At 37.6% G+C, this 12,124-nt stretch overlaps 1 protein-coding gene and 1 pseudogene across 4 annotated transcripts in view; one reads left to right on the forward strand and one right to left on the reverse strand.

Moving 5' to 3' along the window:
- DDX50 (DExD-box helicase 50) overlaps positions 1–12,124 on the forward strand; it is a 32,319-nt gene that overhangs the window by 13,563 nt on the left and 6,632 nt on the right. For all 4 annotated transcript variants that reach the window (XM_003993993.6, XM_006937832.3, XM_019813196.3 and 1 more), the window contains 5 exons: positions 1,334–1,483; positions 8,472–8,633; positions 9,097–9,216; positions 10,223–10,296; positions 10,521–10,680. In XM_003993993.6, coding sequence (XP_003994042.1) covers positions 1,334–1,483; positions 8,472–8,633; positions 9,097–9,216; positions 10,223–10,296; positions 10,521–10,680 — 666 coding nt within the window. The remainder of the gene's footprint in view (positions 1–1,333; positions 1,484–8,471; positions 8,634–9,096; positions 9,217–10,222; positions 10,297–10,520; positions 10,681–12,124) is intronic.
- On the reverse strand, positions 5,498–6,438 carry LOC109492474 (annotated as a pseudogene).

Raw genomic sequence — 12,124 nt, forward strand, 5'->3', positions numbered from 1 at the left:
TGACTGAGCCACCCATGCGCCCCTACAGATTTTATTTTTTAAGTTATCTCTATACCCAGGATGGGGCTTGAGCTCACAACCTGGAGTTTAAGTGTCGCATGCTCTACTAACTGAGCCAGCCAGGTACCCCTCCCAACATTTTGTCATGAAAATTTTCAAACACTGAAAAGTCAAAACAATTTTACAGTGAGCACCCATATGCTCATATTATAAATTTGTTTTTATTTATTTATTTATTTATTTATTTATTTATTTATTTATTTATTTGTATTTGAGAGAGTGTGCAAGAGGGGCAGAGGGAGAGAGAGAATCTTAAGCATGCTCCAAAGCTCAGGGCAGAGTCTGATGCAGGGCTTAATCCCACTACCCTGGGATCATGACCTGAGCCAAAATCAAGAGTCAGATGTTCAGCCAACTGAAACACCCAGTTTCAGTAGGCACCCCTACAAAGTTTCTGAGGCAAAATTCACAAAATTAACTGTATAACATGTATATATTCATGATGTTGTGAAACCATAGCTTTTGTCTACTTCCAAAACACATCATCACCCCAAAAGGAAACCCAATAATCATTAAGCAGTTGCTCCCCATCATCCCCTTTGCATAGCCTCTGGCATCACCAATCTGCTTTCTGTCCCTATGGACTTACCTATTCTTGATGCTTCATGTAAATGTAGTCATACAGTACATGACCTTTTTGTGTTGGGCTTCTTTCAGTTAGCATATTTTTGGGTTTCATGTAATATTTGCAATTTTTAAAGATGAGATTTACATATTAAAAAGCCAGAATTTCAAGTATATTTGTTTAGTTTTGACAAATTCATAAATGTATATAACCTAACCTCCTAACCACATGTAGAAATATTACCATCATCCCAGAAATTTCCCTCATGGCCCTGCTCAGTGAAGTCCCCCATCCAGGGACAGCCACTGTTCTGATTTTTTCTACATAGATTAGTTATGCCTATTCTAGAACTTGATATAAATGGAATCCTACTATGTGTGTTCTCTTTCTGTAAAACTTCATTTACCTAACGTGTTTTGAGATTAATCCATATTGTTGCATGTATCAGTAGTTGATTCTTTTCTCTTTTAGTTTTTAGTTCCTTTTAATTACTGAATAGTATTACATTGTATAAATATACTAGTTTATATATTCCTTCACCTATTGATGGCCGTTTGTATATTGTTTTCAAATGGGGTTCAGAAGAATTGTCGTTTTATTGTCTCCCAGAAAGGCCAATTCTTGAACAGATTAGGAAAAAAATATACAAGGGAAGTCATTTTCACTAATTTTAATGAAACAGATAATTGGTATTTTCTTTCCTCAAAGCATTTGGCCATCCAGTGCCATTGGTCTCAGAGGCCAGCAGTTATTGGAGATGTCCTTCAAGTCTACAGTGGGTCTGAAGGGAGGGCTATTATTTTCTGTGAGACCAAAAAGAATGTAACTGAAATGGCCATGAATCCACACATAAAACAGGTAAGTCTTTTCTGATGCTTCTCTAATTGAGATTATAGGGATGACTCACTGAAGAAAAATATTGTCCTTTGTGGACCAGGTTTGACAGTATTTTTAGAATCGAATCTAATTCAGAAGGAAGTTATAGCCAACCTTTCATGATCTTTTAAGTGAGGATAGAATTCTACCCATTTTCATGAGAAGGTTTTTCAAGACTTTGCATAAATTGATCTTGAAAATATAAAGGTTGAAACAAAATGAATTCCTGTGGGTAAGAGTGGGTAATAGTTGAAAGCTGTGTTATAAAATGAATTACAAATGTTTATTGAATGAATGGATCAACTGCAACAATTAACCTTATTTCATCCAAATGCCCACTCACTTCCTGCTCCTGAATTATTTTTATGCAAACCCTAGATAACATATTATTACATATTATAAATTTTTGGGTATGTGTCTCTAAAAGAAAAGATTTTTTTAAACCTATAATAATGTTACCACATCTAAAAAATTTATAGTAATTAATATTTTCAAATGTCAGTTTGTGTTCAAATTGTGAATTGCCTCATGATTGCTTTTTTTCTTTTACAGTTTTTGTTTAAAAACATTTTTTTAAATGTTTGTTTAGTTTTGAGAGAGAGAGAGAGAGAGAGAGAGTACATGAGCAGGTGAGAGCCAGAGAGAGAGGGAGATACAGAATCTGAAGCAGGCTCCAGACTCTGAGCTGTCCCCACAGAGCCCCACGTGGGGCTCGAACTCATAAACTGTGAGATCATGACCTGAGCTGAAGGTGGATGCTCAACCGACTGAGCCACCTAGGGGCCCCTATAGTTTTTGTTTTTATAGTTTTCTTTTGTAGATTCAAATAAGATTTGTAAATTGTGTGATTTTATTATATCTCTTTCTTTTTTTACTTTTTTTAATGTTTATTTTTGAGAGAGAGAGCATGAGTGGGGAGGGGCAGAGAGTGAGGGGGGACAGAGGATCTGAAGCTGGCTCTGTGCTGACAGCAGAGAGCCTGATGCGGGGTTTGAACTCAGGAACCATGAGATCATGACCTGAGCTGAAGTTAGTCGCTTATCCAGCTGAGCCACCCAGGAACCCCTCAATATATCTCTTTAATGTATGGATTCCTTTCTCAACTGTTTTTTCTTGTAGCTTTTTTTTCGTGTATTTTTTTATTTTTTGAGAGCACAAGAGAGGCAGAGGGAGAGAGAGAATCTTAAGAATGTGGGGCTCAGTCTCACGAGTGTGAGATCATGACTTGAGCCAAGATTCAGAGTTGGATGCTTAACCAACTAAGCCACTCAGGTGCATCATCTTTTTTGTTACTTAAGAAACCCAAGTTTCCATCATCTAGAGTATTGTTTCCCTGTGAAGTCATTTAACATATTCCTCTGTCTTCTTCTGTATTTCCTGGAAATTCAGGTTTGTTTGTTTATTTAGGGCAAAACTATGTTATAAGAGTGTATAATGCATAGTTCTTTCTCTTTAAAAACTCTTAAAAAAGTTTTTAAACTTAAAAAAAAACTCATAAAAAACTCCTTAGTTTTTATGTGAGTGTCTCTCCAGTCAATTTTGTTGTCTGAGAGTGGCATAGTAGATTCTTGAAGAAGGGCTTATGGAAATAATATTACCTGTTGATAATTGTTTGTGATTTGTAATGATACCTGAAAATCATTTGGCTGGATACTAACATACTTGGTTCATATTTCCTTTCCTTCAGTATCTTAAATATGTTTTGCCATTGTTTTTGGAGTAAAGCATATCCCACTTTCTGAGCTCTGGCTGTCTTTTCCCTAACTTTTTTTTAAAGTTATTTATTTTGAGAGGGTGGGGGGAGGAGGGGCAGAGAATGAGAAAGAGAGAATCCCAAGCAGGCTCTGTACTGTCTGTGTAGAGCCTGACACAGGGCTCAAACCCACGAACTGTGAGATCATGACCTGAGCCCTGAAATCAAGAGTTGGACGCTTCAACTGAACCACTCAGGCGCCCCTTCCCTCATTTTTTTGCGGATCTTCTATTCCTTTGCTTCTGTAATCCCTGGTATCCTCAGTTTGGATCCTAGGTCCAACACTTTCTCCTCAGTGTGGAGCTCTTCCTGGCAAGGAAACATTGGCTTATTAGTTTTGAAAGTTCACATAGGGTCCAGGCTGCTCCAGCCTCTTCCAGATCTTACCTCTGGATTCTTAGAATCCTCTGGAATCACCATTGAGTGTACAAAAACTCTGCCACGTTCAGCTGCTGTTCTCAAATTGGTCCGTTAGGCTTTGCAGGGAGTATCTGTTCTTAGGACCAGCAAATCTCCCCACCTCATACATACACACACGTCTGTCCCTACCTGCTCATGTTTTGGAAATCATGAAAATACTTTCACTTAGTTTTGTCATGGATGTCTCTGGATTTTTAATTTTGTTATACAGTTGCTCTATTTGTTTTTATGGGAGAACGAGAGATTCAAAGACTATTCTGTCAACATCTTCCTCAGTATCATTTTAACTAATTGTGTAGTTTTAGCTTTGTATACCGTATACACAGATGCCAAATGGTGAAAGTGATTGAGGGTGGTTGATTCACCTTTCCTGGTACTGCCTTAGAACACCTAGCAGCAGCAGTGTTGCAGCCGCTCTTGTTCTGTCTCCTAGGGAGGAACTGCCTTGCTGCAGAAGCTGGGTAAGAATCCCCCTGCTTACTGGACGATAATCAGCTTCTGTGGCTGAGAGCAATGCAGTTTCTGCTCTGCTGGTTTACTGTTTAGGTCAAAAATAGTAGCATATCATTATAGGTGATACAGGATCTTAGGGACTGTTGAGGGAACTTCAGTGGTTATTTTCTTTGTTTTTAACTATTTTTTTCCTTAAGGTCAGATTTTACCAAGAAAAATGCTTTCTTAATTCTAAACAAACCTGCACACGCACACGCGTGCGCGCATATGTGCACACACACACAAACTTTTGGAAAATAATTTACTCAGATGTTAGAGACCTGGAAACCATCACTGTGTTTTGTTTTGTTTGTTTGTTTTTTAATTATTTTATCACTACACCAACATGGGGCTCCAACTCAAAACCTCAAGATCAAGAGTCGTATGCTCACCAACTGAACCAGCCAGGTACCCCCATCATTGGCATTATTAATGTATTATGTCCCTTCTTAGGACTAATTATCAAGAAAAAAATCAATGTTGTATCAAATTTTTTTAAAGGGAATTTGAGGGGTGCCTGGGTGGCTCAGTTGGTTGAGCATCTGACTTTGGCTCGGGTCAGGATCTCGCAGTTTGTGAGTTCGAGCCCTGCATCAGGGCTCTGTGCTGACAGCTCAGAGCATGGAGCCTGTTTTGGATTCTGTGTCTCCCTCTCTCTGCCCCTTCCCTGTTCATGCTCTGTCTCTCTCTGTCTCTCAAAAATGAATAAACGTTAAAAAAATTTTTTTTGAAAAAAATAAAGGGAATTTGAAAATTTCACTATGAAAAACTGTCCCAACTGTTTAACATATGTTTGCTTTTGACTTCTTTTTAAAGTGTTTATTTATTCTTGGGAGAGAGAGAGCGTCTGGGGAATGTCAGAGAGGGAGGAATGTCAGAGAGGAATCCGAAGCAGGCTCCAGGCTCTGAGCTGTCAGCACAAAGCCCAACATGGGACTCGAACTTGTGAACTGCGAGATCATGACCTGAGCCAAAGTCAGATGCTTAACTGACTGAGCCACCCAGGCGCCCCAGCCACAAAGTATTTTTAGATTCTATCTTCCATGGCTGAAAATGGCTCATTTCTTTCTTACTACTGTTGCAGAAAATTAAAATCTGGGAGTCAAGAATAATGCTTCTTTCCTTTATACCTCATTTCTCCTTTCTTCACCAGGTCCCCCCAGTTTCATCTGACAGTAGTTCTTGAATTCATTTATGGCTTAGCCCCCTACTTACCTTTCCAACTTCATCTTATTATACTTTCCTGTCATTTCTGTACACTCTTCCATATCTGCCATGTTTCCTCACACCACAGGGCTCTTGAACTTGTAATCTTCCTTGCCTAGCAACTCCTACTTATCTTTCAGATAAAAGTCTAGAGCACCACTCTCAGGGAATTCTTCCTTGCTCCAAACTAGGTCAGATTGTCCTTTTTTTTTTTTAACAGATAACCGGTTTTTATATTCCTCCTCCCCCGCCTCCTCTGCCTCTGCCGCCGCCTCCTCCTCCTTCTCCTCTTCCTCATCTTCTTCCACCTTTTCCCGGCAACTTTAGCAGGACCCTTTGTGCCATCAAACTTTCCTTGGGACTTATAGTCAGCGACATCCTTCTTCTCTACTTCTCCTTCAGTTTTGCTGCCTTATTGTTGTAAGGCTGCTTTTCACTGTCACTTAAGTTATTCCCCATTTCACCCAGCTTCTTTGCCGTGTCTCCAATGGAGATACCAGGGTTTGTAGATTTGATCTTGGGGCAGAATTCTGAACAGAACAGGAAGAATCCAGACGGCCTTTGGGGGCATTAGGGTCCTTCTTCTTGCCTCCCTTAGCTGGTCCATAATTCTTCATTTTCCAATAATAGTGCATTTCATCTGCCTTTGCCATTTCATCAACTTTAGACTTTTCTTTCCCAGATGTTATCTTCCACCTCTCAGAGCACATCTTGGAAAATTCTGCAAAATTGACAGTGACCTCTGGGTTTTTCTTCTTAGGTTCCTCTCTGCATGTCTGCACAAAGAAGGCATAAGCAGACATCTTGCTCTTTGGTTTCTTGTGATCACCTTTAGCCATCCTGACTTTACAACATTTATCTTGCTGATTGACAAGCTCCCCATCAAACAGTGGCCATGTGAGGGCAGAGACCTCTGTTCTCTTCTCTGCTCTTTCCTCAGTATAGGATTGGCCTGTTATAAATGCTCTTTGCCTCTTATACCCGTGCATCGATTACGGTTGTTGGCTAAATTTGTGTGTCTCATAATTTGATTAACTTCCATCTCCCCTACCAGAGTATAAAGACCATGAGGACAGAGGCAGTCTTATTTTTGTTTGCAATTTTATCCCTGGTGTCTGACATTTTGTAGGTTATAAAGTATTAGTTGAATGCATAGAGGGTGATTGGCACTGCCTTGGTGAGGCCACTGATACGTCTTTTGAATTCTACAACAGCCTGCTACCTAGGTCTCTAACTTTTGTCTTTCTGTTTTGCCATTTTCTAATACATTCTATACATTATAATCAGAGTGTTCCTTCTATAATGCAAATATGTTCATGATAATCTGAATATGTTCATGATAATCCTGTTTACAATCATTCAGTTGTTTCATATTGTTCTCAGGATATAATTCATATTCCTTTCCAGCCTCATCTCTCATCACTTTGCCCTTTACACACTATGCTTTACCAATACTCAAATATTGTAGATCCTCAAGACACCCTGTTCATGTATGAAGTTTTTTTTCCCCAAAACTCCCTAGCCTCCTGCTCTCCTTCTACCTGACTACTGGTTCCTTATTATCTGTCAGGCCTCAGCTTCAGTGCTGCCTTACCCTTAAACAAAATTAAGTTAGGCTTCCCTTGTAAGTATTCCTATAGCAGCCTGCACCCGGTCATAGTATATATCATCATACCGTATTGAAAATGTCTGTCAGCTTGTCTATCCCAGGGCTGTTGCTTCGTGATTGTTCCAGAATCTGGTGCACACCAAGTATGTGAATTCATTCATGAATGCTTAAGACTTGGTTACTAAGGTTTAGATGTGGACTGTTACGAACTTTTTAATTTTAATAGTGTCTAGAATTCTAGGAAATATGTTTATAATAGTAGGAAAATTATTTTCAGTACAAATGAAAGGTGATATATAAATCACATAAAGAAGGCTCAACTTCACTAAATACTATAGAAATGTAAATTAAAACATTGGGAAATCATTTTTGCCTAAATGATTAGATTTACAAAGATGGTAATGATTCGCAATACACGGGGTAGGCAGGTTATGATGAAGTAAAGACTCATAAAGGTTGAAGAGTAAATGGTCACAACCTCTTTTTATAATACACTTTTACAATAGCTATTAAAGTGTTAAATGTTTATAATTTTAAATATTATTTATTTATTTTTAGTGGGGTGATGGGGAGAGGGGTAGAGGGAAAGAGGGAGAGATTCTTAAGCAGCCTCCATGCTCAGCATGGAACCTGATGCAGGGCTTAGTCCCATGACCCTGGGATCATGACCTGAGCTGAAATTGAGTCAGACATGCAACCGACTGAGCCACTCAGGTGCACCAAATGTTTATAATTTTTGACCCCAAAATTCAACTTCTAGATATATTTCCTACTGAAATACACATATACTGAGTGGTCCAGAGGTATAAGTACAAAGTACTTATAGTATAGTATAGTACTTGTAGTATTATGAAAGATGAAAACTTGGATGTGACCCAAACATCAGTAGGATATTGCTAAAATATATGACATTGCATCCATATGAAGAAATCATATCCAGTTTTTAAAGATTAAGTAGAGTTATATCTATAGATGTAGAAAAATGGCTAAGGTAGTAAATTTATAAAGCATTTCATTGTTTTGAAACAATACATATATGTATATAGTATGATCCCATTTTTATAAGTAAATACATAATATTATAGTATATGCCGTTATGTGTGGGTTGTGTGTCTTGTATGTTTTTTTAAAACAATATCTGGAGGAATATTCACCAAATGGTTAGTCAATTATTATGAGGCTGATATTAAGGGAAGCTTTTACATTTTATATTAAATATTTAGTTTCTGTAATATTTGGTCTTTTTGAACAATAAGCATGCATCATGTAATTACCAGAAAATAAGATTGGGGCACCTGGCTGGCTCAGTCAGTGGAGCATCTGATTCTTGATCTTGGGGTTGTGAGTTCAAGCCCTACACTGGGTGTACAGATTATTTAAAAAAAAATTTTTTTTTTAAAGTAACAAAAAGAGTACAGACTGTATGGTGTTATGGTGCTATCAATTGCAAGTGTGAGTTGTACACTTACTTTTTCTCTTTTGTCAAATAGAATGCCCAGTGTTTACATGGGGACATAGCACAGTCACAAAGAGAAATTACCCTGAAAGGCTTCAGAGAAGGTAGTTTTAAAGTTCTGGTGGCAACCAATGTGGCTGCCCGTGGTTTGGACATACCTGAGGTGGACCTGGTGATTCAAAGTTCTCCTCCCCAGGTAAGAAATGAGATTTTATTTAGGGAATAGAAGAACAACTGTATAAATTGCCATTTTGCTTATTTACAAGTTGTTGCCTGGGATATGCAAAATATGTTATCTGTTCTTTCTCTTAGCCATTTTTTTATTAATGCAGTGTTAAATTAGTCAGAATCTGATGCCTTAGCAAATGATTAACTTTCCTTTTTGGATTTAAAGCGTGGAATCATGCAAAGGAATTATAAAAAGTTGTCATATGAAGAGCCCTGGGATTAGGTGGATTAAAAAAAATCCTATTTCTTTTATCCAAAAATTCAGCATAAAAGTTCTTTGGAATGTTGACAGAGCAACAAGATTGAAATAATATATTTATTGGTGGTAGTAGTTTTGTTACTATTAGCATTATTTTTTGAATGTTGGAATGACTGTGTTTACTTGCCAGATTTTTTTAAGAAGTATTAAAAAATGCCTCTTTTATTTTTAGGATGTTGAGTCCTATATTCATCGTTCTGGACGCACAGGTAGAGCTGGCCGGACAGGGATTTGCATATGTTTTTATCAACCAAGAGAAAGAGGTCAACTACGATATGTGGAACAAAAAGCAGTAAGTAGAGTTAAATTATTTCAGGCTTATTATCTAAACGGTGCCTTAGAGCTCTTTTTATATTTGTTCTCACAAATAGATCCTTATAACTATTTTCTCAGTTTAAGCTGCATTTGGATGTGAAGCATGTGGAGAGCTAAATTTATATGAGCTGCAAGACTTTGTTTTGATACAGCTTTTATTGTGAAGACAGAAGAGCTGACTTTCTCATTTTTCCCTTGAATTTCTCCCTTGATTCTAAAATCAGAAGCACACTGTGATTTCAGTATCTCATAGTCCAGCATTGTGAAGGGGTGACTGTGACATAGTCTTGGTGTATTTATAAGATTATATTGAATAATAGTACAACGGCCAGTTTCTATAAGAAATTATGTACATTTTTTTGTGGCCTGTATTGTTTAGTGGTATTTTACATTTTTTCCTATTTTTATGATGTGTGTTTTTTGTTTTTCTTTCTTTTTTTTTTTTTTTTTACATTTATTTATTTTTGAGAGACAGAGCACCAGTGGGGGAGGGGCAGAGAGAAAATGAGACACAGAATCCGAAGCAGTCTCCAGGCTCCGAGCTGTCAGCACAGAGCCCGACATGGGACTCGAACTCACAAACTGTGAGATCGTGACCTGAACCCAAGTGGGATGCTTAACCAACTGAGCCACCCAGGCGCCCCTTTGATGTGTGTTTTTTAAACACTATTTCATCTACTTTGTAAAATGAGATAGGGTAATAAGAAAAAAAAGTTGATAGACATAAACAGCATCTTTTTTCTCTTTTAGAATCAGCTTTATTTTGTAAGTGAAATTTCATGATTGTAACTAAGGGCAATTAAATTTTTTTTCTCTTTCTAGAATTTGTAATTGATGATTTATTAGAAAAAAAGCAGGTCTTTTGATCTACTGGGGCTTGGAAATCTTTAAGTCCAAGAAATGGAAATTCAACAAACTATATTAATTTAGGAATTAATTGTAAAGACTTCCATTTTTCTTTAATGTAATTCTTTCATTTTCAGGGAATTACTTTTAAACGTGTAGGTGTTCCTTCTACAATGGATTTAGTTAAATCTAAAAGCATGGATGCCATCAGGTATGCTTTCTGACCTTGCTGAATAAGTTTTTCTTTTGTATTAGGCTATTCATCTTTAAGCTCTCCTAGTTCAAATATCAGAAAACTTAATCACCAGTTTTACCAGCAGACTTTTAGTTATATTAAAATACGAAAACGTTGCTCTTTCTTTTCCCATTCATTCTCTTATCTTTAATTTTTTACATTTGTCTTGACCAAGAAAATGTACTATTTTTAAACCATAGGTCTCTGGCTTCCGTTTCTTATGCTGCTGTTGATTTTTTCCGACCATCAGCTCAGAGATTGATTGAAGAGAAAGGGGCAGTTGATGCATTGGCTGCAGCATTAGCCCACATCTCTGGTGCATCAAGTTTTGAACCACGATCTTTGATCACCTCTGATAAGGTAGAAATCTATGAGAAAATTATGTGATTGAGAAAAGATTAAAATTGAACCATAGATAATTCATCTATCTGGAGAGAAAACCGTGAAACGTTTACTTTGCCAGTACTGTGTTAACTGAAACTTACATACCAGAATCTATTCTTTATTTTGTAAGTTGCCATGGAACCATGCAAATCAAAGCATAGACGCTATGCAGTTCACACAGTACCACGCAAAGGAAGGATTGCCTGTATATGTGGAGGGGTGTGTGCATGGTGTGACACTACTGATCTAGTCCCCTGCTAGATCAGTGTCAGATGTCAAAACAAATCACATCAGAGCTATTGGTTGCAAGTAGTTAAAAGGTACTCACCATGGTATAAGTGAGGAGAGTCCCTGGATGACCAGACCCATCAATAAGAGAGCACTCTGATGTCTGGGTGGAGAGAGAAAGATTGAGAGAAGGAGTTGGTGGGAGAGGGGAACAAAAAGAGCAGGGCAGATAAAGTTACTTGGGACTATTTGGTGGTGTAGGATAAATGAGTACATCTGGTGTGTCTGAGGTTTTCCATCTGGCAAGTGTTAATGGTTTAGCCAAATGTCATTTTGCTGGGAGTGACTTCATGTGTCCATCTCCCCCCACCAGCACACTGTGTATTTCTAAAAAACATCAGGATTTGGGGCACTTGAGTGGCTCAGTCGGTTGAGTGTCTGACTCTTGATCTAGGCTCAAGTCATGATATCACAGTTCATAAGTTGGAGCCCCACAGTTTGTTAGTTCAAGCCCCACATAGCACCCTGCACTGACAGCATGGAGCCTACTTGGAATTCTCTCTCTCCCTCTCTGTCTGCCTTTCCCCTGCTCACTTGCTCTTGTTCTCTCTAAATAAATGAACATTTTTAAAAAACCATCTGGATCCAATTCAAGTTCATATGTTACATTTGTTGTTTCTCTTTTAATCTGGAACTATTTTCCCATCATTTTTATTTTTATTTTTTTAAAGAGTATAGATTAGTTGTCTAGATCAGAGTCTAAAACTTCTCACCTGGATTTTTCTGGTTTTCTCTTTTTCATACATCATGTAACTTTTGTCTTTATTCAACTTTTCCTGTAAACTGGAAATAACGTCAAAGCATGATTTTATATTCAGGTTAGATAGTTTTGGCCAAAGTACCCTGTGGGTGATATTATATATATATGTATTATATATTATATATTATGTTGTATATAGTATATATATGTATGTTATACTACATTACATCAGGAGGCATATGATGTCAGATTGTTCCAGTACTAAAATTGCTTAGTTTGATCACTTGTTTACAGTGGAAACTGCCATGTATTCCCTTTGTGAAGGTATCTTACTCTCTGTAGTTGGGGTTTTGTTTTTTGTGTGTGTGTTTTGTTTTGTTTTTTATTTGAGAGAGACAGAGAGAGTGTGAGTTGGGGAGGGGCAAAGAGAGA

Source organism: Felis catus, chromosome D2, assembly GCF_018350175.1.
Source record: "Felis catus isolate Fca126 chromosome D2, F.catus_Fca126_mat1.0, whole genome shotgun sequence".
NCBI classification, from domain to species: Eukaryota; Metazoa; Chordata; class Mammalia; order Carnivora; family Felidae; genus Felis; species Felis catus.